The sequence below is a fragment of the Desmodus rotundus genome, chromosome 13, assembly GCF_022682495.2.
Source record: "Desmodus rotundus isolate HL8 chromosome 13, HLdesRot8A.1, whole genome shotgun sequence".
Taxonomy (NCBI): domain Eukaryota; kingdom Metazoa; phylum Chordata; class Mammalia; order Chiroptera; family Phyllostomidae; genus Desmodus; species Desmodus rotundus.
In genome coordinates this window covers 31910065-31933666 of record NC_071399.1, presented here as the reverse complement: position 1 = coordinate 31933666, position 23602 = coordinate 31910065, and the positions used below count along the sequence as shown (strand labels likewise).

Genomic DNA, 23602 nt, shown 5'->3' with positions numbered 1-23602 from the left:
CTTCTGTTGTTATCTGTTGGTGGTTCCTTTGTTGGTGGGTTTCCTCTTCCAGCAGGTGTACTGGTGTCCACCGCTCCCACCTTGCAAGTTCTCTGCAGTAGCAAAGTGAAATTTGTCTCTCTGTCTCAGTTAATAGGATGACCCCTGTTTGGGTCTAACTCTGGTCTTTTCAGAGCTCCAGGTTTCATTGTCTCACCATCTGATTTTTCAATGTCCTCTACAATTTTTGGTCTTTGATCTTCATATATGCTGGAATACCGTTGGCTGTTTGCTCTGTTCCTCAGATCAGCTAGGCATTTCACTGGTGCCAAGGGGAAGTGGACTCTGCTCCCACCTATCTCGCTGCCATCTTCTCAATCCAAACCTGTGTGACCAGAGGCTCCTGTGGAACTGGGCTGGAATCTGGCTGAGTGCTGATCAGGAACCTCTATTCTTTTTTTTTTTATTGTTCATTCTACTATAGTTTTCCCATTTTTTTCCCTTTTGCCCCCCTTCACCCAGCTTACCCCTCTCCCATAATCAATCCCATGTCCATTGTCCATGAGTCATTCATACATGTTCTTTGACTACTCCCTTCTCCTCCCTCTACCATTCCCTTCTCCCTCCTCTCCTCCTACAACTATTAGTCTGTTCCATGTTTCCATTTCTGTTTCTCATTATTTTATTTTCATTTTATTCCAGTTATAAGTGAGGTCACATGATATTTGTCTTTAGCCCACTGGTTTATTTCACTGAGCATAATGTTTTCCAGTTCTATCCATGCTGTTTCAAAAGGTGGAATTTCCTTCCTTCTGTCCTGTTTCATAGTATTCCATTGTGTAAGTGTACCATAGTTTTTGGATCCACACAACTACTGATGAACACTTGGGCTGTTTCCAATACTTAGTAAATAATGCTGCTATGAACACAGGGGTGCATAAGTTCTTTTCAGTTGGTCTTTGAGGATTCTCAGAGTATATTCCTAGCAGTAGAATTGCTCAGTCATAACACAGTTCCATTTTTAATTTTTTGAGGAAATTCCATACTGTTTTCCACAATGACTGCACCAGACTGCATTCTCACCAACAGTCACTAGGGTTCCCTTTTCTCTACATTCTTTCCAGCACTTGTTGTTTGTTGATTTGTTTATGATGGCCATTTTGACTGGTGTGAGGTGATATCTCATTGTGGTTTTAATTTGCATCTCTCTGATGGCTAGTGATGCTGAGCATTTTTCATATGTCTCTGGGCACTCTGTAAGTCCTCCTTGTGGAAGTGTCTATTCAGGTCCTTTGCCCATCTTTTAATCAAGTAAATACACAATTTTAATGAACAAATTCTGGGTTTTTGGGGGGTCCCTCCACATATTAGTTCTTCACATTGCTAATGATCAAGCCCTAGTCAGTACTACTTTGTAATAATGTAACCCAGCATTTTTCATGTCCAATGCATCATTGTCTTTTGCTTGTAAAGGTATAATTCCTTTTGTAATTGTAGATTTTATTAGTTTAACATGGCATGATAGTAACATTATTATTTATACAGGCTTTTAAATTTGCTTTTATACTCATCTAAATTAGAGTCAACCTTTCATGTTTAAAAACCTGGATGTGCAAAATATTGACATTCTGCTTTCTACATATAATCATATAACCATTGGGCAGAATAGGTCCTTAGGAGATGCAGGAAAGTATTTTGACTCTATTTGATCCCTTTAGAAAGGTTTTATTTTGTATTTAGTTGGCCAATTTTTTGCCTATTAGATGACTTTATTTGAAGTCACAAGGAAAAGCAGCAAAGAGGCCTAGTCTGGTCTGAGTAGTGCAGAAAAGCAGAGCAGGAATGGGAGAGGGGAGAGGACAGATGCTTAGCACAAACTATGTGGTCACTGGGGTTGGGTTTTTCTTAAATAAGCCTTTATGTTATTGAGTACAAAGATATGGAGGATGTACTCACTCAGTAATTCCTGTCACTTGCTTAATCACTGCAACTTCTAGTCAAACCTATCTTTGTTTGTTTGTTTGTTTGCTTGAAGAAAGGTGAGTTTTGCATCCACACTGGTATTTGGTTCCATACTTGGTGGACAGAAATAGGCTAGAAGAAGAGCTGAGGCTGTTACCACTGTCACACTTCTAACCTTTTAGGAAAGCAGACTCTATATGGGGCAAGGTCTTGATTTACAAGTTGACTAGGTGATGACACTAGATATGCCCCTTTTAGGACAAACACAGACTTATTTTTAGTGTTTCTAACTAGAAAGGCACAACCTCCAATAACAATATATTGAAAAAACCCAGAAACCTACCCACTGTACCTTTGTCTTTGACTTTCTTGATCTTTTCACTTTTAATTATGAGTTTTTAAACAAGGAACATGATGAATCAAATGTAAAAGCTCAGTATAAATTTAAACTAAGTCGGACTTGGGCACTAAGAAAAGATTTCTCTTTATACCCTTTAAAGAATGATACCCCAAAATCATTCCCCACACTGCTGTCCATGTCCATGGGTCATTCATACATGTTCCTGGGGGAATGGGCTGGGCAGAGGAGAGCAAAGGGGGAAAAATGGACAACTGTAATAGAATAACAATAAAATTTTTTAAAGAGCATGATCTCTATCATGCATGCCTTATATTTTCCTGATATTTCATGAAACAGAAATGTCCACAGCACCTCTGAGACTAACTGAGGTATTTGGTGTTCATCAGCAAATCTTAGTTGGTGTGCATAGTATTTAATTTTTAAAGATGTTTAATAAATAAATTGAAATTTGTTTAAAGATTTCAACATGCAAGAATATTAAATACTGTTGATTTTGCATTTGTGGGGCAGTTTTCTTTGAAGACCTAATACTGATAGGTTTTTCTGGCATCTTGTATGATCATGAGCAGCCTGGGACGGGGAGGGTTCCCTGAATTTTGTTGAATGCAGGAGCCTCTGGCAAGTATCGCAAGTATCGCAAGTGGAACTGATAATTTCCTGAAAGGCAGCACTTATCTATCTCCCTTAATGTGTCGCAAGGTGCATGTTTTTCTACATGAGCTTCTCTGGGGACAACAGTTATAAGTGCTTAATGGGGCCTATGTCTGAGTATAGAAGAGAAAAATGTACTGATCTAATGACACTAAAAAAAAATAGTGGTTGAAATAAAACTTGGGAAATAGCAGGGTAAAGTAAAACTAAGTGTGCAGTTTATTTAGGCTGAGTTGAAAACTAAAAGAACTGATGTCCATGGTGTGGACAGGACAGATCTAATGAGTCATTGTGTGTGCCCTGACACTATACCAATGCATTCAAAACTTTCTCACTGGTCATTCTTGGGGCTAAATACACATAATTTTAGTACATTGGATAAAAATCAAAATTGTTATTATACAGATCAAAAGGCTTACTTGTCCCCCAGAGTCGTTCCCTTCTTACACCAGAATTATTGAAAAACACAAATAGAAAAGGGGGAGAGAACCAAGATGGCGGCGTAGGTAGACACACTGCGCCTCCTCGCACAACCAGAACTGACAGAAAATCCAATGGCTAGGGGGTCCGACACCAAGGAAATACAAAACAAACATTCATCCAGACCCATAGGGGGGGCTGAAACGGGCACCGGGGTAGAGAGGATTCACGTTGCCGTGGCGGGACTGAGGCTGGCGGAGTGTGGGATGAATGGAGCAGGCAGTCCCAGCACTAGCAGACCCTGCAACCCTACATTTGCGCAGATAAACCCAGAGGGCCAGACTCAGAGTGGCGGAGAACAGGGCAGGCAGAGCAGTGGGTAGCACCCCGGGGCCCCACATTCGCACACAGATAAACCAGGCGAACGGCGGGGAGTGAAGCAGACTGCGCAACCCAGGGCTCCAGTTCCAGGAAATAAAACCTCAAACCTCTGATTGAAAACGACCTTGGGGGTTGGGGCAGCAGAAGGAGAGACTCCCAGCCTCACAGGAGAGGTCGTTGGAGAGACCCACAGAGCATGCACAAGCCCACCCAATGGGGAACCAGCAACAGAGGGGCCCAGTTTGATTGTGGGTATCAGAGTGGGGGACTGAAGTCTGGAGGAGAGTGAGGTGGGCGCCATTGCTTCTTCTTGGCCCCTCCCCCACATAAAGCCTCACAGTGCAGCAACCAGCCTTACCCCGCCCCATGAACACCTAAGGCTCCGCCCCTTAAAGTAACAGAAGCCCAAGACCAAAAAAAAAAAAAAAAAAAATGGCCCAAATGACAGAACACTTCAAACCTCCAGAAAAAATCCAACTAAGTGACGAAGAGATAGCCAACCTATCGGATGCACAGTTCAAAGCACTGGTTATCAAGATGCTCACAGAATTGGTTGACTCTGTTCGAAAACTAGATGAAAAAATTAAGGCTATGCTAAGAGAAACAAAGGAAAATGTACAGGGAACCAATAGTGATGGGAAGGAAACTGGGACTCAAATCAACAGTGTGGACCAGAAGGAATAAAGAAACATCCAACCAGAAAAGAATGAAGAAACACGAATTCAAAAAAAATGAGGAGAGGCGTAGGAACCTCCAGGACATCTTTAAACATTCCAACATCCAAATTATAGGGGTGCCAGAAGGAGAAGAACAAGAGCAAGATATTGAAAGCTTATTTGAACAAATAATGAAGGAGAACTTCCCTCATCTGGCAAAGGAAATAGACTTCTGGGAAGTCCAGGAAGCTCAGAGAGTCCCAAAGAAGCTGGACCCAAGGAGGAACACACCAAGGCACATCATAATTACGTTACCCAAGATTAAATGCAAGGACCTACATCCAAGATTACTGTATCCAGCAAAGCTATCACTTAGAATGGAAGGGAAGATAAAGTGCTTCTCAGGTAAGGTCAAGTTAAAGAAGTTCATCATCACCAAGCCATTATTATATGAAATGTTAAAGGGAGTTACCTAAGAAAAAGAAGATCAAAAATAGGAACAGTAAAAATGACAGCAAACTCACAGTTATTAATGACCATACCTAAAACAAAAACAAGAGCAAAATAGGCAAACAACTAGAACAAGAACAGAACCATAGAGATGGAGATCACATGGAGGGGTGTCAATAGGGGAGTGGGAGGGGGGGGGGGGAAAAGGTACAGAGAATAAGTAGCATAGATGATAGGTGGAAAATAGACAGGGGGAGGGTAAGAATAGTGTAGGAAATGTAGAAACCAAAGAACTTATAAGTGTGACCCATGGACATGAACTATACGGGGGAATGTGGGAGGGAGGGGGTGGGCAGGATGGAGTGGAGTGGGGGGGGGAAATGGGACAACTGTAATAGCATAATCAATAAATATATTTAAAAAAAAAGAAAAACACAAATAGGATTTGTATATCCAAAAATATTTGACATTAGTTTTTCTGCAAATATAGCTTTATATAACATAATTATAGTAAAATATACATGGCGGAAGAATGTGATAATGTTTAAGAACACCATAGTAGGGGGATTATGGCTTCTTATTGTGATAAAATACATCTAATAAAAATTACCATGTTAACTATTTTAAAGTGTACTAGTCAGTGGCATTTACCACACTGACAGTGTTGTGCATCCACTCTACTATCTAGTTCCAAGGTATTTTCATCACCCCAATGGAAATCACATACCCATTAAGCAGTTACTCTCCATTTCCTCTTGCCCCCTACCCCTGACAACCATGAATCTACTTTTCATCCATATAAATTTATCTTTCCTTGATATTTCATATACATAAAATCACACAATATATAGTTTACTGGTCTGACTTTTTTCAGTTAGCATAATGTTAATTAATGTTTGTTCATATTGCAGCATGTACTGCATTTCTTTTTTTTATAACTGAAACACATCCCATATATAGATATAACACTTTGTTTATCAATTAGTTAGTTGGTAGACATTTGGGATATTTTTGGCTATGTGAATAGTGCTGCTATGAACATTCATGAACAAGCATTTGTTCAAGTACTTGTTATCATTTCTTGTGGGTTTATATCTAGGGATGAAATTTCTAGCTCATCTGGTAATTTGTATTTAACATCTTGAACCTTTACACTGTCTCCATAGTCACTGAACTATTTTATATTTCCACCTACAATTTATGAGGGTTTTAGTTCAACACATCCTTAGCAATTTTTGTTATTTTTCTTTATTTTTTAAAATTTATTAGAGCTATCCAGTTATCCCAGAAAACAGATTTGTTGAAGGGACTATTCTTTCTCCCACTGAAGGGTCTGGAGCTATGGTTGAACATTTTTTGAACATAGGTATATGAGCTTATGGGTTCTGAGATCTCAATTTCATTTCATTTGTCCATATGTCTATCCTATGTCAGTGCCACACTTCAGATTACTACAACTTTTCAGTAAGTTTTGAAATCAGAAAGTGTGAGTTATCTAATCTTATTTTTCTTTCTTTTTAAAGATTGTTTTGGCTATTGAAGGTCCCCTGTAATTCCATATGAATTTTAGAATCAGCTTTTCCTTTTTCTGCAAAAAAGAGAAAAAAAGAAAGAAAGAAAAAGTCATTGGGATTTTGATAGGGATGTATTATGGCCTTTTTGATAAGAAAAATCCTGGGAAATGAAGGAGCAGTTTGCCATCTCATGCCCCTTTCTCTCTCTCCCTCTGGTAGGTGTTTTTGTTCTCACTAATATTAGTTGTAAGAAGTTGATTTACCAAGGAGTAGCTACTACTTAGTAACTGGCATTTTGAAATGTCAATACTCATTGTTTTAACACTTAAGGCAAAACTTTAATATAATCTTTTAGCATGAAGTAAAACAAAATAAAATTGCAAAAAATGTGCACTTCTGATTTATCAAGGAGTGAACAAGTAGATACAAGAATAAAATAAAGGTTCAGAATGAAAGCTACATATGTACACTCATCTGATTTCCTACAGAGATGTTAGTGCAATGCAGTGGCATATAAAAAAAAAGCATTTTAAAGTTCTGTAACATAAATCGACAGTAGATTATATAGAGAGAAAATAAAAAATGAACATGTATTTATACTGTATGCATTCTGGATTTACTATTCCTGCATCAAGCTCTGAAGAGATATGATGCAGTTAAAGTAATGTTGTCATAAAACTGTCACTTTGGGTCTGTTTGGGAATATTTAGAGAGTTAATGATTCAGAATTGGTTTAGGCACAGAGGCCATTCCTGATTCCCAGCAGGCATATATACCACAGTAATGTGTGGTAGGAATTCTGAAAAACATGTGAGTTTGATAACAGCCATTTTTGGAATACCTTTTCAGCTATATATTATGAGATCCTTGAAGGAGGAAGGGATGAAATGAGTTATAAGAACATTTGAAGAAAAAAATGGCAAATAATTTTTCAAAATAGATTCAGGATGTTTAGCCACTAATTTGAGCATTACTCACCTGTATAATTATTTCTTGTTTGTCTTTTGTCTTCTCCACTCCCAATCCACTACATTATAAACTCTAAGAAGGCAAGGTTCAAAACTTTGTTTTTCTGTGTCACAACTCCAACTTCTAAGATAGTGCTTAGCACATAAAAAAACACTCACTGGAGTTTTGTTGCATTAGTCATACCTGCACAACTGGGTTGGGGGTTTGAATCAGCCTGGCAATGGGGATCTTGGCTCTTAGGCTTAGAACCTCCAGGCTTTATCAGATCCAGTTTTGTCCAAGTCAGGTAGCAAAGCAGAAATCTTAATCCCATTGCAAAGTAATATGAAATTTGTCTCAATTGCCTGAAGCCTGGTAGGGCAGTGTGGCTGAGGTGGACCTCAGCCCACTTGATTCTCCAGTGCACCTAGCTGATTAGTTTGTAGTTCTTTTGCTAAATCTGGATCCCTAATGCAGCTCTGTTCCCATTCCCCCTCCTCACAAGTCTTCTTTTCCAGGAGAGTGGCTCCTATCATTCTGAGTGTCCTGCTGATGCTTGTGGACCTGCTCCAAAATCAGAAGAAACCACTTACAGTGTGACTGGGCAACTCACTGAACATAGATTTTGGGGAGATGCTCAGTGTGAGCTTTAAAACTTATTAGAGACCTGACTAGTGTGGCTCAGCTGGTTGGAGCATCTTCCCTAACCAAAAGGTTGCAGGTTGAATCCCAGGTTCCGCACGTACAGGAGGCAACGGATCCCTGCTTCTCTCTCATATAGATGTTTCTCTCTCTCCCTTGCTCTCTCTCTAAAAACAAGGAGAAAATGTCCTGAAGTGAGGATTAAAAAAATAAAAAAATGAAACCTATTAGATGCACTCAGATCATTGCTAGGCTGGGATGGAAACAAGTTAAACCGCCCTTTGGGTTCTGGTTTCCAGTACTGCCCACCCTTCCCAGTGTTATAATCACTGAAGTGCCTTAACCTTAAAATCATGGATAGGTGGCACATCTGGAACTGACTGAATTTAAGAATTTGATGACAGAACCTGAGCATTTCCTTTTTCTTTCTTTCTTTCTTTTTCTTTTTTTTTATTTTTTTTTGAAGTTCTACTAGCTGTTTTAACTCTCAGTGTGGTTTAAGAGTCATTGCCCCAGGCTTAGGATGTGTTCTGACCTGAGGCCTTCCCATTTACACAGACTTAAACCCTCTCCTCTCAAATTACCCCACTAAACCAAGATTCAGGTCGGATACATTTGGCTAAATATGTATTTGTTGAGAATGAATTGTGTGTTCTGAGAGATACAATGGTACATGCAGCTGTAGGGGCCAGATTCTCAATGGTAAAGTATGGATGGACCTAGAGGGTATTGGGCTCAATGGTAAATTGATGGGAACCTGTCTACCATGAATTGTTAACTGCCACTGCTAGTTCTGTTGCTCCAGGGGAGGCACTCAGAGGTAATTTTCCGAGACTATAAAATCCTAGCAGTTTTTCTCAAAATGTCTTCAGTGGGCATTTGCATCAGAATCTCCTGCAGTGTTTTATGGAAAATGCAGTTTTAGATCCCACCCCTCAAACAAACGAAGCAGAGTAAGGAAAAGTTGGAAAGGAGCATAATTCTAAAAGAGGCAAAAATAGCCCCCAAGTGTGGAAAAGTTGGTTTTTGGAGAAAAAATGTAGCTTTAACATTGTTTGATGCCCTCATAGGGTCACCATCCATAAGGACTCATTTGGAATGTTTATGGGCTTATAATTTCATGGTGGAGGCTGTGGGGCGAGGGCAGAGAATAATGAAGAATAGATTGAGAAGCATATTAACTAGGAAAATATATTTTTAAAAAATCCTCGAGTCATTCATAGACATCCTAAAATTGAAATCTGCCTATAGTGGGATGTTTGTGTGTTAAGCAGCATAGCTATGCAAATGGACATTTTTGTGGTGCTGATAACAATTTCTCTGACTGCTATCTGCTTCCCCCCTTTATTGACTTATAGATGAAGTAAGATCCACTTTTTAAAGTATTTCTTAGAGGACTGTCAATTTCACATCTACATTTTTAGAAGTCATCACACTGATGCATCTATTATTACTTAAGGGAAAAAAATGACACAGGCTTGATTTTTTTGTTGTTATTCACTGTAACTTTTTATTGAGAAATGAAATCAAACTCACAGAAAAGTTGGGAAAACAATGAAAAGAACTCCCATATGTTTACCTTTCAACCAGGTTTACCAATTGCTAACCTTTCACTGTTTATCATTGTCTTTCCTTCTCTCTGGAGAATGGTTTTTGAAGGGCTTAAAACTAGGACAAAACGTAGAACCCATGGTTATGCTTTGTCTTACTCTTCCTTTCCTCTCTTGATTTTAAATGTGAAATATGTGTGTATACAGACCTGCCACCATCATGAGAATTATGTGAGAGCAGTGGATTATTATACAATCAAATGTCCATACCAGCTCACATGTTTGCCAAAGCCCTTACTTTCATGAAGTTGTTATCAAGTTAATATCATCACTGTGCTGTATATCAACACAGATAACTTGAGTGAAAATAAGTGGGGATATCAGGTAGACTACAGGATTTGCTTGTTGGTGGTGGTGGCAGGGACATTCAGTAGGGACAGCTGCCTATTCTATTAAAGCTCCTTTGCAAAAATTTTATGATGTATTTCTGTCCTAATTTTTTACCCCAAGAGCTGACATTTATAGACTGAATGTTTCTTTTCATTTTTAAGAGAATTTATTAATTTATTTTTAGAGAGGGGAGGGGAGGGAGAAAGAGAGAGAGAGAGAAACATTAATGTGTGGTTGCCTCTTGTGCACCCCCAACTGGGGACTTGGACCGCAACCCAAGCAAGTGCCCTCTACTGGGAATTGAACTTGTGACCCATTGGTTCACAGGCTGGCACTCAATCCACTGAGCCACACCCGCCATGGCTGAATGTTTCTTTTTAAATATCAAATAATCTCAATGGAGTTTTGTGGTAGCTTGACGAAGAAGCCACAAATATACAATAAATGCTGAGTCAGTTCCCAGCAGTTACACTATAAAAGGAATCCTAAGCTCCATTATTCTGTTTGGTCCCCAGATGGCTGTTTTCCCTTAGACTGTTTTCTTGCAGATTTTATTGTAAGAGGAGACTCAGCATAGAGGTGCCACTTCACTTGACCGTTGATTTGAATCCTGTGATTACAAGGTTGCAATGAACCCATATCTTTTTGGAGGAAATATTATAACCTAATCCCGCAAAGTTAGTAATTATAGGGGCATTAAAATGGATCTACATTTCTGTTTTGTTTCAGAGTTTAAGGGTAACCTTTAACTGTCACATAATATGAGAGGTAAAATGTCCTGCTGCTTTTCTTGGTGAAGATCACAATCTTTGGAGTCATATTGCCTACACTTGAGTTCTAGATCCACCACACTACCTAGTGTGATCACATAATCTATCACAGTATTAGTTTCTTTATTAGTAAAGCAGTCACAATTATGGTATCTACACTGTGAGTTGAGAAAATTAAAGTAATTATTATATTTAAAGTACTTAGAGCAGTGTTGGACTCTAAGTGCATATAAAAGTGCTGTGTGTTAATTTTATAAAGGTGTGCCCCCTTCTTTTTCAAAATTCTTTCTATAAATGAGTTACTATGCAGGTTGCATTTTCTTCATTATATCTTTATATGTAGGTACCTTATGATGTCAAGTTTTTAACCCTTAACATAGGCATAGAGTTTACCTCACTCTATGTTGTTTCTTTATTTTTAATAGTTGATTTTGTATTTTTAAATATTTTATTTTTATTTTCATTGTATTTTTGCATTGCCATTTATTCCCCCTATACTCTCTTCCACCTTCACCCACACCCTTCCCCCCACAATCACTGTACTGTTGAGTTCCCTCTCGAGGTATCCAGGGTCAAGACATTCAATATTCAGTCCTTCAGTGGTTCTGATTTAGTTCTTCTTGGTAATGTAAACAGCTCTTTAAGAAATTAGTCTTTCTTTCTAAGGAAAAGAAATTACTGAAATTTTTTGCTGTAGACTGATGTCTGGCCAGATGAAGGAAGGGCTGGGGCGTAGCCATATCTATCACTGTGCAAGATGGACATTATGGAGTTCTTGAGTGTAGTGTCCTCATTCCTGAGCATTCTTGGGCAGTGTTCCTCCTCCATCTCGAGCCTGCTCCTGTAGTGTCCGGGAGCTTAGCTTACCCTACATTCCCTCAGAGCCAATTATTAAAATTTCCAGAATTCGTGAGTTGGTTGTGAAATAGTTAAACTAAGCCTGCTTAAAATCTAAGTGTATAAACTTAAAAATAAGTGGACTTTATTAAAAACAAAAGTAATAAATACTCCATATTTATCACTTCCTAATTAGTTCACCACATTTTCCTCTCATTTATGCTCTTGAATTTATTTATGTTTCTTGTGTCTATGTGGTGGAAATGCCACATAATTGTGAGGTAGGTCACATCTTTTCCTAACTATGGGTTTAGCAACATCACATTGGTAGCTTAAAATCAAACATGGCAAGAGAATTATACCACAGAAATTGAAAACTGCTACAAATCAGGGCTTGATTTATGGTCTTATGGCTTGTTTAGAATTGATGAAATGATGGAGTAAGTATTAATGATGCAGGATATATTTGCCAATGTGTCAGTAGCCAGATGGTGTGAACATGACAAAAGTGTGATGAAATATGATTATATTAATCAAAAACTGTTGTTTGATTCAGCAAAGATGTTGCTCAGGTCATTGATAAATGAATAATGTTCTGACATACTTCATTGATTCACTTCATCTTATTCAAGACTCAGCAAACGTTTTCTCTCGAGGGCTCAATAGTAAATGTTTTAAACTTTGGGGGCTATGTAAATTCTGTGTTGCACATTCTTCTTGAATGTTTTGTTTTGTTTTTTTACTGCTGTTTTATTTCTTATGCACCCTTTAAAAATGTAAAAGTCACTCTTCATTCAAAGATGTATCAAAACAGGCTGGATTTGGCCTGCTTCCTGTGCCCATAGTTTGTGACCCCTGGTTCTTACCCATTAACATCAGTGAAAATATCAACCAAACATCAAGGTCACATTTATTAATTGTAACCGTAGATTGCCTGTGGATCCAAGAGTTCATTAAAAATTATCAGAAGCATTCTGTGAGAATCAATTGGCTATGTAGAATTTATAAGAATTGTGTATTTAACTAATATCTATAAATATGAACTACACAGCCGTTATATCAATGACATGTATAAAAAAATCATAAATACATATTTGTCTATCCATCTATCCCTCCATCCATCCTTCCATCCATCCATCTCTCTAGACATCTAGACATTTAGACCTTCATCTCCATCTGTCATTGAACATTCTCAACAGACTGCTGCGACCCATCCTGCTTCTGTGGAGATTGCCATCAATGTTCTGTACTTTGTAAACTGGGTTCTCTGGATGTAATGGCTCAGACCCACTGTGGCTGTTATGCTGCCTTAGTCTCTCTCTCTGCAGTCTGGCTCTGATTCCCATTAAGCCACAGGCTGGTTAGTTCATTCTTTATCCTCAGCAATAAAGTCATATGTGCTTACTACCATCACCTTTCTGGACTGAGCCTGAAACTCCACTCAAAATTTAAACAGAAAGTGAGAGCAAGAGACCCTCTCCAGGCTTTGTGGTGCCCCCCTTCTCTTCTTTTTTTCTTAAAAGAAATGTCTTTAGCCCTAGCTGATGTAGCTCAGTGGATTGAGTGCTGGACTGCAAATCAAAGGGTCACCAGTTCAATTCCTAGTCTAGGGCCCATGTTTGGGTTGCAGGCCAGGTCCTCGGTAGGGGGAGTGCAAGAGGCAACCACACATTGATGTTTCTCTTCCTCTCTTTTTTCCGTCTTTCCCCTCTCTAAAATAAACAAATAAAATCTTAAAAAAAAGAAATGTCTTTAATTTATCGGGGTAACATACTTAATAAAATTACATAGGTTTCAGGTGTACAATTCTATAACGCATCACCTGTATATTGTATTGGGTGTTCACCACTTCAAGTCAAGTCTCCTTCGATCACCATTGTGGTACCCTCTTACTGTCTTAGTTAGCTCAGACTGCTGTAATGGATATACTGTAGACTGGGGGCTTACACAGCAAACATTTATTTCTCAGCATTTTGGAGGCTGGGAAGTCTGAGATCAAGGGCCCAGAAGATTTGTCCCCTGGTGAGGACAGCTTCCTGATTTACAGATGGCTGGCCTCTTATTCTGTCCTCATGTGGCCCAGAGAGGGAGCTCTGGACTCTTCATCTCCTTAGAAGGGTACTAATCCCATCTAGGCAGCTTCACTCTCATTATCTCCCTTATTACCACTAAATTACCTCCCCAAAGATGCTCTTCCTGAATCCTTGATATTGGGGATTAGGCTTCAATATATGAATTTTAAGGGGGACACATTCAGCCTCTAGTGCTTCTCTAATGAATCTTTTATTCTTTGCTTAAACTCCTGTGATCCTTCTGGGTGCCCACAAAAAGACTTCCAAATCCTGTAGCATGACGTACAATATCTCCCACAATGCATTCCTCCAAGCTATTCACAATTTTCCACTCCTAAGGGATTATTCATTTCTTTATGCTTGTCATTTTTCCATTGCTCTGTATGTTATGCTGTTCACTCCCTTTTCTAGCTTGATACATTGCACACTCATCCTTCAAGTGAATTTTGCTAAATTTACATGGCTTCTATCCTATGCTTAAATTCAACATTTAATAGTCAAAGGATTTTGAGAAAATTTAGAATAAACTTAAGATATGGATGTTATGATACTTTATTATGGGGTTTTGTGATTTATAGTAATTATACAAATAGAAACATTTAATGCTCCAAGTGCTAGGAGGCATGATAAGCTTTCAATATATGTTGCCTGGTTTAATTCTCACAATAATCCTATGACACGAGTCCAACAATTGTCTATTATTTTACTGACATAAAACTGAGGCATAGAGAAATGCAGTAGCCTGACCTCATACTTATATCTGTTTAACTCAAGGCCAGTGTATCATTGATTCATATTATGTGTAATTCACTACATATGAACATAGTGGATTCTATATAAGAATCTGATGGCATTTTACTCTTTAACTCAGGGGTTCCCAATCCCCTAGCCATGGATTGGTACTAGTCTATGGTCTGTTAGGAACCAGGATATAGAGCAGGAGGTGAGTGGCAGGTGAGTGAGCAAAGCTTTGCTCACATTACCACCTGAGCTGCACCTCCTGTACCCAGCCCTCATCCATGGAAATATAGTCTTCCATGAAACCAGTCTCTGGTGCCAAAAGGGTTGGAAACCACTGGACTTAACTAATACAGTATAATCTGTCTCACACTTTATTTGTAGTGAAATCACACTTGTACAAGTGCTTTGCTGTAAAGACTATAAAACATTGTGTTGATATTAATTAATTCAAGATGAATAATTTTGTTTGCTAAAAGATGTTAGGGTTAGAGTGCTATATATTCTGAGGAAACCATTGGTAAACATATTGAATAAACATTCTATTTTCTAGAATGGACATTTGAAAGTTAAAGGTGAAAAGTGTGTGAGGGAAGAAGTGCATTCATTAATTTTATGTGTAGAGAGAGGTAGGGAAAGGGAGTGAGAAAGAGTATCTACAAACCACTCAACAGGGCAGTTCTCAAAAACCGTGAAGAAAAGAAAGGCAAAGGTCTTGTGGTGTAACCATACTCTGACTCATGGCGACTCCTGGTGACTCAATGAATAAGTGTGAGGGACAAATACCATATGATCTCACCTTTAACTGGAACATAATCGACAAAAGAAAAAAGCAAACAAAATATAACCAGAGACATTGAAATTAAGAACATTGTAACAATAGCCGCAGGGGAGTGGGGAGGGGATAGTGGGGAGAGGGGTCTATAGGAGCTACTATAAAGGACACAAGGACAAAATCAAGGGGGAGGATAGAGGTGGGGGAGGGAGGTGGGACTGGCTGGGGTGGGGTGGAGGGAAGGGGAGAAAATGCAGACAGTTGTAACTGAATAAAAATAAATTAATTAATTTAAAAAAATAAGTGACTTTAAAATGTCCTGTCCTCCAAAGCCTTGCTCAGCTCGTGTAGACTCAAGCTTATGGCTCTTTTTGTGGTGTCAATTCATGTCATATTTGGTCATCCTCGTCTTGCTGCCTTCTATTTTTCCCAGTATTATTGGCTTTTCCAAAGAACTCTGCCTTTTCATGATGTGCCTGAGAAAGGTCAGTTTTTTTTTTACCTCCAGTGATACCTCAGGCTTAGTTTGCTCTAGGACCCACTTAACCATCTTTCTGGCATATTCATAGAGCTCTCCTCCAACACAATTTCAAGTGGATCCATTTTTTTTTCCTATCAGCCTTGTTAACTGTCCAACTTTCACATCTATACATAGTAATTGGCAACATGAGGGTTTGGATGACCTTAACCTTGGTCTCTAATGACACATCTTTGCTCTTGGTGATCTTTCCCAATTCTTCTATTGCTGCCCTTCCAAGTCTCAGCTTTCCCTTGATTCTTGGCTATAATCATCATTTGAATTGATGACTGAAATAAGTGGAACAAAGTCTTTAACCCTTTCAATGTCTTCAATGTCTGTGTTAAAGTTTTGTATTCTTTTTGATTTTTGTCTTCTTGATGTTCAGATGCAGTCCTGCTTGTCACTTTCTTCTTTTACTTTAATCAGAAGTTGTTTCAAATCATTGCTATTTTCCTCCAGTAAGATGACATCAGCAGCATATCTTAAGTTATTGCTATTTCTTCCAAGGCCTTACTTTCCAAGCACCTTGCTTTCCTGGACTTTCCTAATGGCAGAGAAGGAAGATACCCAAGTCATTGGGTGGATGCAGCATGTGGTATCAGGTTACAGTTGGTCCTGTGATTTTTAGTTCAGGGTGTGGAAGAAAGATGTGGTGTAACTTCTTTCTCCTCTTTCATTCTTTCAGCGCTTCGTCTGTTGAAGGAAGGGGTGGACCCCCACACTCCTGTTTCCTCAGGAGGGTCCTTGCTGCATCTGGTAAGAACTCTGAAAACCAATACAAGCTTGGGTGACCCGAGGACAAGGACAATCAAATATGGAGTCAAAACTCAGTAGCAAAATGTATATCTGACAGAACATCAGAAAAATGATGTTTCAAATGAACAGTTTTAGATAATAAATCAATATTTATTAATTACTTGCATTAAAGTTTACTGTAAATAATCTTTAGGAAATGGAATTAGAGTCTCTGCCCAAAGAAGATGCATATGTAAATGAATAGTATTCAACAAATAAGCAAGAGAATAATGTCTTAATTATAGAGTATTAAGCAATCATTCTTTTACATATGTAAGTTGTCTTTATTGCTCCAATGAACTTTATTATACTCTGCTTGTAACCCAGATCATATAAATGTAAATAAAACTTATCTACATTCATTTGGAAACAAAACAGGAAGATTAAATTGATAAGGTAGATAGGAAACCCTTTATTAATTCTTGATCCAATGCAAATATATTGCATTTTTATACTATTAAATGTAGGTTGTGAGTCTAAGATGAAGGGGGAAGATAGACCTGAAATACATGTGAGAAAACCTGGTGATGGCTGAAGGAACATGACTTCAGTGCTGAGTCTCCTTTTCCTGGGGTTACTGAATAAATAAAAACAAATGAAAAATTGCGGGTTGCCAGAGAGACAAAATTATAGGGTTTCAAAATGACTTAAATGCTGAAAAAGGCAATTTTGCCATCTAAAATGTCAAGTGTGAGTAGGTTGCTCTGCAGTTTGCCCTACCTTTTAGATGTTCCACATTATGAAGCCTCCTGCTTTGTCAGCACCAAAGTGTTAATTATATATTCTTAGATCAACATCTCTGAGAAAAAGGCATCATGTGTTTGTTTGTGTGGGGTATCAAGGATACGCTGTGGAAACTGTTGGGATTTCCCAGAGTTTTGCTTATTTAACTTAATTATTATTCATTGAGTACCTGATTCTAAAGGTAGATTTCTCTTAGAAGTGCCACAATAATTTTTATGTTGGAGAGTAACAATTCCCACCATATTACATTACAGATAAGTATTTGATAAACAAGTTTTAATATTTTTGTCATATAAAAGTTATAGCTATATCTACACTTTTAACAAATATATCTAAATTTGTCTGTTTACCCTTTACTAAATAATTCATGTATCAAATCTAAAGCAGGTATCTGATGCTATTATAGGCAGAAAAGATATCATGTTGATAAATAACAATATCAGCAACCAGGAATTTAGTCTCATGAGGGCAATATAGATGGAAACTCACATTTAACTCTTTAAAATAGTATATGGAGTTGGATACAGAATCACATAAGCTTTGCTAAAATGCTATCTGGGGTTTTATGTTATTGCCTTTAATAAATGGGCTATTGAGAAGGAGTTCCTGATGGTAACAATACCTTCTTAATTGGAGTGTGAAGGCAAATTCTTTTCATTTGGTCTTTTGACAACAGCAGGCCATAGAGAAGCTTAAGTGGAATACATTAGAAATACAAATATTCTTTCTTTTACCTGGTGAATTCTGGTTTTAACATAAAGACTGATTTAAGCAGTAGAATTGCATGCAGCTATTAAAAATATTAAGCTACATGGATAAGGGTAATAAAAGTAAAAATAACTGGAACTACATCAAACTAACTAGTTTCTGCACAGTAAAGGAAACCATTAACAAAATGAAAAGGCAGCCTACTGAATGGGAGAAGTTATTCACACATGATATATCTGATAAGGACTTAATATAAATATATATAAGGAACTCACAGAACTCAATATTGAAAAACACATTTAAAAATCTGCAGAGGATCTAAATAGACATTTTTCCAAAGAAATACAGGTGGACAGTAGACATGAAAAGATGGTCAACATCACTAATCATCAGGGAAATGCAAATTGAAGCCAGAATGAAATAATACCTCACACCTGTCAGAATAGCTATCATAAAAGAGTCCACAAAGAAAAAGTGTGGGCAAGGATGTGGAGAAAAGGGAGCTCTGATGCACTGCTGGGGAGATTGTAAATTGATGCAGCCACTATGGAAAATAGAATGGAGATTCCTCAAAAAATTAAAATTGGAACTGACATGCAAGAACTGACATTGCTGACATATGAGTCAGCAATTTGCACTTCAGGGTGTTTATCTGAAGAAAGCAAAAACACTAATTGAAAAGATCTATGTAGCTGTATGTTCATTATAGCACTATTTACGACAGCCAAGACATAGAAGCGACCTAGGTTTCCATCAGTAAATGAATGGATAAAGAGGATGTGGTATATATACAATGGAATAATGCTCAGCTATAAAAAAGAATGAAATTTTGCTATTTGTGAAAACAGGGATGGACCCAGAAGGTTTTATGCTAGGAGAAACAAGTTAGAGAAAGGCAAATACTATATGATTTCTCTTATGTGTGGAACCTATAAAAACAAAACAAACAAACCAACAACAAAATGAAACAGACCCCATAGATACAGATAATAAACTTATAGTTGCTAGAGGGGAGAGGGCTGGGGGATGGGTGAAAAAGTGGGGCACACTCCAGTTATAAAATAAGTCACAGGGATGTAGAGTACAGCATAGGGAATATGACAATAATATTGTTTTAACTGCACAGTGACAGATGGTTAGTAGACATTGTGGTATCACATTGTAAGGTATATAAATGTGAAATCATTATGTTGTACAACTGAAACTAATCAATATTGTATCCCAACTGTACTTGCAGGTTAGGGATTAGTATGCATAGTATGATAAGATCAATAGATGAAGAAGGAATACACACACACTCATATACATATATATGTATATATACACATAGTCAGTCCAGAAGGTATCCAGCCATGAAATATGAAAAACAGAGACATTTATTAAAGAAGATACAAGATACAAGGAACACTGTACATAGGAGAATGATGCCTCAGTCCCCTTCAAAGCAGGCACCTTGGGACCTCACACAGTTCCCCGAATCACCATCAGCTCCCCTGTTGTATTTTCCTGAATCTTACTAATGGTCTGAAATCTCTTCCCTTTCAAAGGTGATTTTAGTTTTGGGAAAAGCCAAAAGTCTCAGGGCGCCAAATCTTGGCTGTAGGGTGGTTGAATCACCTGGGTGATTTGATGTTTTACCAGAAAACTCCGCACAAGCTTTGATGCATAAGTGGGGGTGTTGCTGTGATGAAGCTGCCGATCACCAATTGCCCATAGCTATGGCCGTCTGAATCACAGCTTTGAGTAGTTTCTGCAGAGCACTGTTCAAGTTTAATGCAAAATTTGATGCAGATTGTTGCTCTACTTGCTCAGTCATTTTGAATGTGATAGCCACACAGCATACATGCTCACTGAACGGCACCTACCGCCCCCACTGACCAGTAGAATGAAGTCGTCATTGTTCACACATGTGCATTCCAGTCCACTCTCCTTGGCAATCATGTCATATTGATGTTGTACAAACCATTCTCATTATAATAACAATGGCTAGACTTTTTCCAACAGTCTATGTATATGTATATTGAGAGAGTGAGAGAGAGAGAGAGAGAGAGAGAGAGAGAGAGAGAGAGAGAGAGAGAGAGAGAGAGAGAGATGGATAAAGTCTTTTTCATCAGCGGAGAAAATATTAAACACTAGACACAAATTTTTAACAGTGACTCGGTTGGGGGAAGGTGACAAGGTCTTTCATTTTTACTCTTTCCTTTTACATAATGCTTGAACATTTTAAATAATAAGCATTTGTGTTTCATATAAAAATTAATACAAAAATAGTTAAGACTCTGTACTGGGAGCTTAGATTCTAAATGTTTTAATTACTTTTCTACTCATAAGAAAATCAAATCTGGTGTTCTTAACAGGGCTGATCTTGAGCTTCATTCTGTATTTCTCTAAAGTTCTGGAGCTATGAGAAGCAGAGATTATTTGAAGCTTAACTACACTAGAGGCAGTTCAACAATATAATATCTTTAAAATCTAATAGTAAATATTTTATTTTGAAAAGAGACATAATACTAGGACTCTACAGAAAATGTCTAAATAAAGATCATTATAAAAACAGTCTAGGTGTTAACAAAAATAGTCACTATGTGGAAGTTGTCCACACTTTTCCCTGTTCACCCCCACCAGAGCATCTGGGCATCAACCATGAAACTCTACCTTCCCTTGTTTTCCCAGAAGAGAAAGAGCAAAAGCTACAAGGGTACATACCAGTGAAAAAAATTAATTATATTGGAGGAAAATGTGCCTTCTGCAGTGGCCAGTCCTAGGGAATTTCTTGGAGGATGTGGTAGGGGACAATCCACACAGGACAGTGCAACAGGAAACAGAGAGGCAAATAAGAGAGTGAAAGGGAAGCAAAAGGATGATGCTAATGAGAAAGAAATACTCATGTGTGGATTTGAGGGAACTTGGGAGGCAGGTTGATTAAGAGTTTGTCAGTTCAGGGCTGGCTTCCTGGTTAGGTGGTCCATGTGGTCACCAAGGGCTTTGTGCTTAGGTGGCCTTATGCTTGGTTTCATGTTCTGCTGTCACCAATTTGAAATGTTTAATGATTTTTGCATAAGGGTCCCCATGTTTTCATTTTGTGCTAGGCCACACAAATTATATTGCTAGTCCTGCTTGTCACTTTGCGAGGTGGAGGATAGTGACAGGAGGAGCTGGGAGATATAGATCCAGGCTGCAGGTAGGGATAACTGGCAGGTTCAGAGTTCTGTTGAGGGTGACAGAGTGGCTGTTTAGCCATTTACTTGATGCTATAAAGTAAAGTGCCACCAGAAATTGGCTGAAGTGATAAAGAACAACCAAAATTGGGATGAAGGTATGTTAGCCTGAAGAAAATTCTTTTAAGGGAGAATTAGGTTTACTATCTATCAATAATATTGTAAGAATATTGTCACAGGAATGTTCAGCCATCATAATCTTTCAGACAAGTGTGATTAGTGGGTATTTATTGCTGTCAAATTATTATTCATAATCCTATGAAACGTGAATCTGAAAATGACATTACTTGATAGGGGCTGATATCACTTTCAACACTGTATCTAATTAACTCTTTCTTGGTAAAAGACACTGAAAAGCCAAACTATGGGTATCTTTGAATTGTAAATGTGGATTCCTGAGGTGCAGGTTGATGATTACTTGACAGGCACAGAAGGAGAAAGTTACATTTTTATTGATTATGCGGTGAGCTATCAAAAAGATAACGAGTAGAATAGAAATTATTTTCATATGAATTTCCTAAAAGAAATTAGATTCAGGCCCCAAATTCAAAAACAATTTATTGAGATTTCTTACTCTGGTCCTCACTGTATCAGTGATTGTACTCAAACTTGCAGGTACTGTGGATGGGGTCGCAGTTCCTACCATCATGGCCTGCTAGTAGTGCCCATTTGCTACTGTTGCATATGATGTGGAACATCTGATAGCTAGAGATCTTAATTCAAAACTGAAACTAATCTCTCAAACTTTGTATGTTTGACATTGGCCCAGGTGCTTTCAGGCATCCCAATACTAATGCATGCTCATATCTTCCTCCATGTTGAATTTATACCATAATTTTACATTTACTTAGTGTATCTTCTTAAGACTATCAGGTAATAGAGAAAGATATAAATATTCTTCAATGACTATGTATTATGATTGTGAATCACAATTCCTACATTTTTTAGGTAAAGTATAAGTTTAAAGCTTTTACCTAAGTTTTAAAAATTGGGTTGTCTTTTAATTCCCAATTTTTAAGATAATTAAATAATAATAAAACATAAATGGCCCTGGCTGGTGTGGCTCAGTGTATTGAGCACTGGTCTGCAAATCAAAGGGTTGCAAGTTCAATTCCCAATCAGGGCACATGCCTGGGTTGCAGGCCAGGTCCCCAGTAGGGGACACACGAAAGGCAACCACACATTGATGTTTCTCTCCTTCTCTTTCTCCCTCCCTTCCCCTCTGTCTAAAAATAAATAAATAAAATCTATTTTTAAAAAAACTCATAAATGTATCTATGTAGTTCCCATTTCCATGCTATTAATATGTGCAGTGTCAGTTTGTTTGAAGTTTTCCCACAGCCCATTGATGAACTCATTAATATTACTAATTAATATTACTGTATTCAAGTTCACTAATCCCATCTTGGCAATATCTAGTCTGTTGTTAAGTTCATCTCATACTACATTTTTCATTTCAGTCATCATATTTATCTCTAGAAATAAAATTCGAGCCTTTTAAATATCTTCCATGTGTCTACTTACTATGTTCAGTAGTTCTCCTAGCTTTTTAAACATATGGGATATAGTTATAATAATAGTTTTAACACTTAGATTTGCTAATTCCAACAGGCATATCCCTTTTGAGTTGGTTTCTATTAGTAACTTTTTCTTCTCATTGTGTTTCCCATTTTCTTGCTTTTTGTGTGTATATATGGTAATTTTTTTTCTTGGACGCAAGTCATAGACAATTTTGCCTTGTTGTGTACTGAATATTTTTGTTTTCTGTTAATAGTCTTGAGCTTTGTTTTGAGGACAGTTAAGTTATTTGGAAACAGTATGATCCTTTCAGACATTGAATTTAATATTTTTTAGGTGAGAACAGAGCAGTGTTTGGTTTACAGGTATTTTCCCACCCTGGCTACAAGACACATCTGATACTCTACCCAATGCTCCATAAATTATGAAGTTTACAATCTGGCTGGTGGAAATAGGGACTACTTCTGGAATTTATGAGCTCTGAGTTCTTTTCAGGGGGTTCTTTCTCTGATCTTGGGTAGCTTCCTAGAATGTATGTATTGACCATGACTCAACTGATACTTGAAGGGGGCTTCTAAGATCTTTGACATACTCTCTCTTTGAAGCTTTACCCTCTCTACTGCCTGCCCTGTCCACTCTAGCCATCTTGGTCTCTCTGGACCTTCAGGTCAGGTTCCTCATGACTGATCCTGGCCAACTGGGATTCTCCTCTTTCTTCTGTAGCTTGGGAATTCCCTCAAGGCTTTAAGTTGAAGCAACAGCAACAGTAGGGCTACCTTGTTTAATCCCAGCTCTCAGAGGCCATAGTTTGTCTGTTTTTATTTAGGATATCGAGGTAGGAAGGTAAATATAGTCCCTGTTATTTAAAAGTGAAAACCCTCCAATGAATTAATTTTAATTTTACTATTCAGTGAATAGAATGATACATTGGTATGACAGCACTTATGGTGGTAGCATGATTCGTACACATTTGTGGGAGGAAATCCTTTTTATGCATTCAAAT

At 37.9% G+C, this 23602-nt stretch overlaps 1 protein-coding gene across 1 annotated transcript in view; it reads left to right on the top strand.

Annotated features, from left to right (window-relative positions):
- MYO16 (myosin XVI) overlaps window positions 1-23602 on the top strand; it is a 518514-nt gene that overhangs the window by 94532 nt on the left and 400380 nt on the right. The window contains exon 3 of the mRNA XM_053916793.1: window positions 16302-16372. Coding sequence (XP_053772768.1) covers window positions 16302-16372 — 71 coding nt within the window. The remainder of the gene's footprint in view (window positions 1-16301; window positions 16373-23602) is intronic.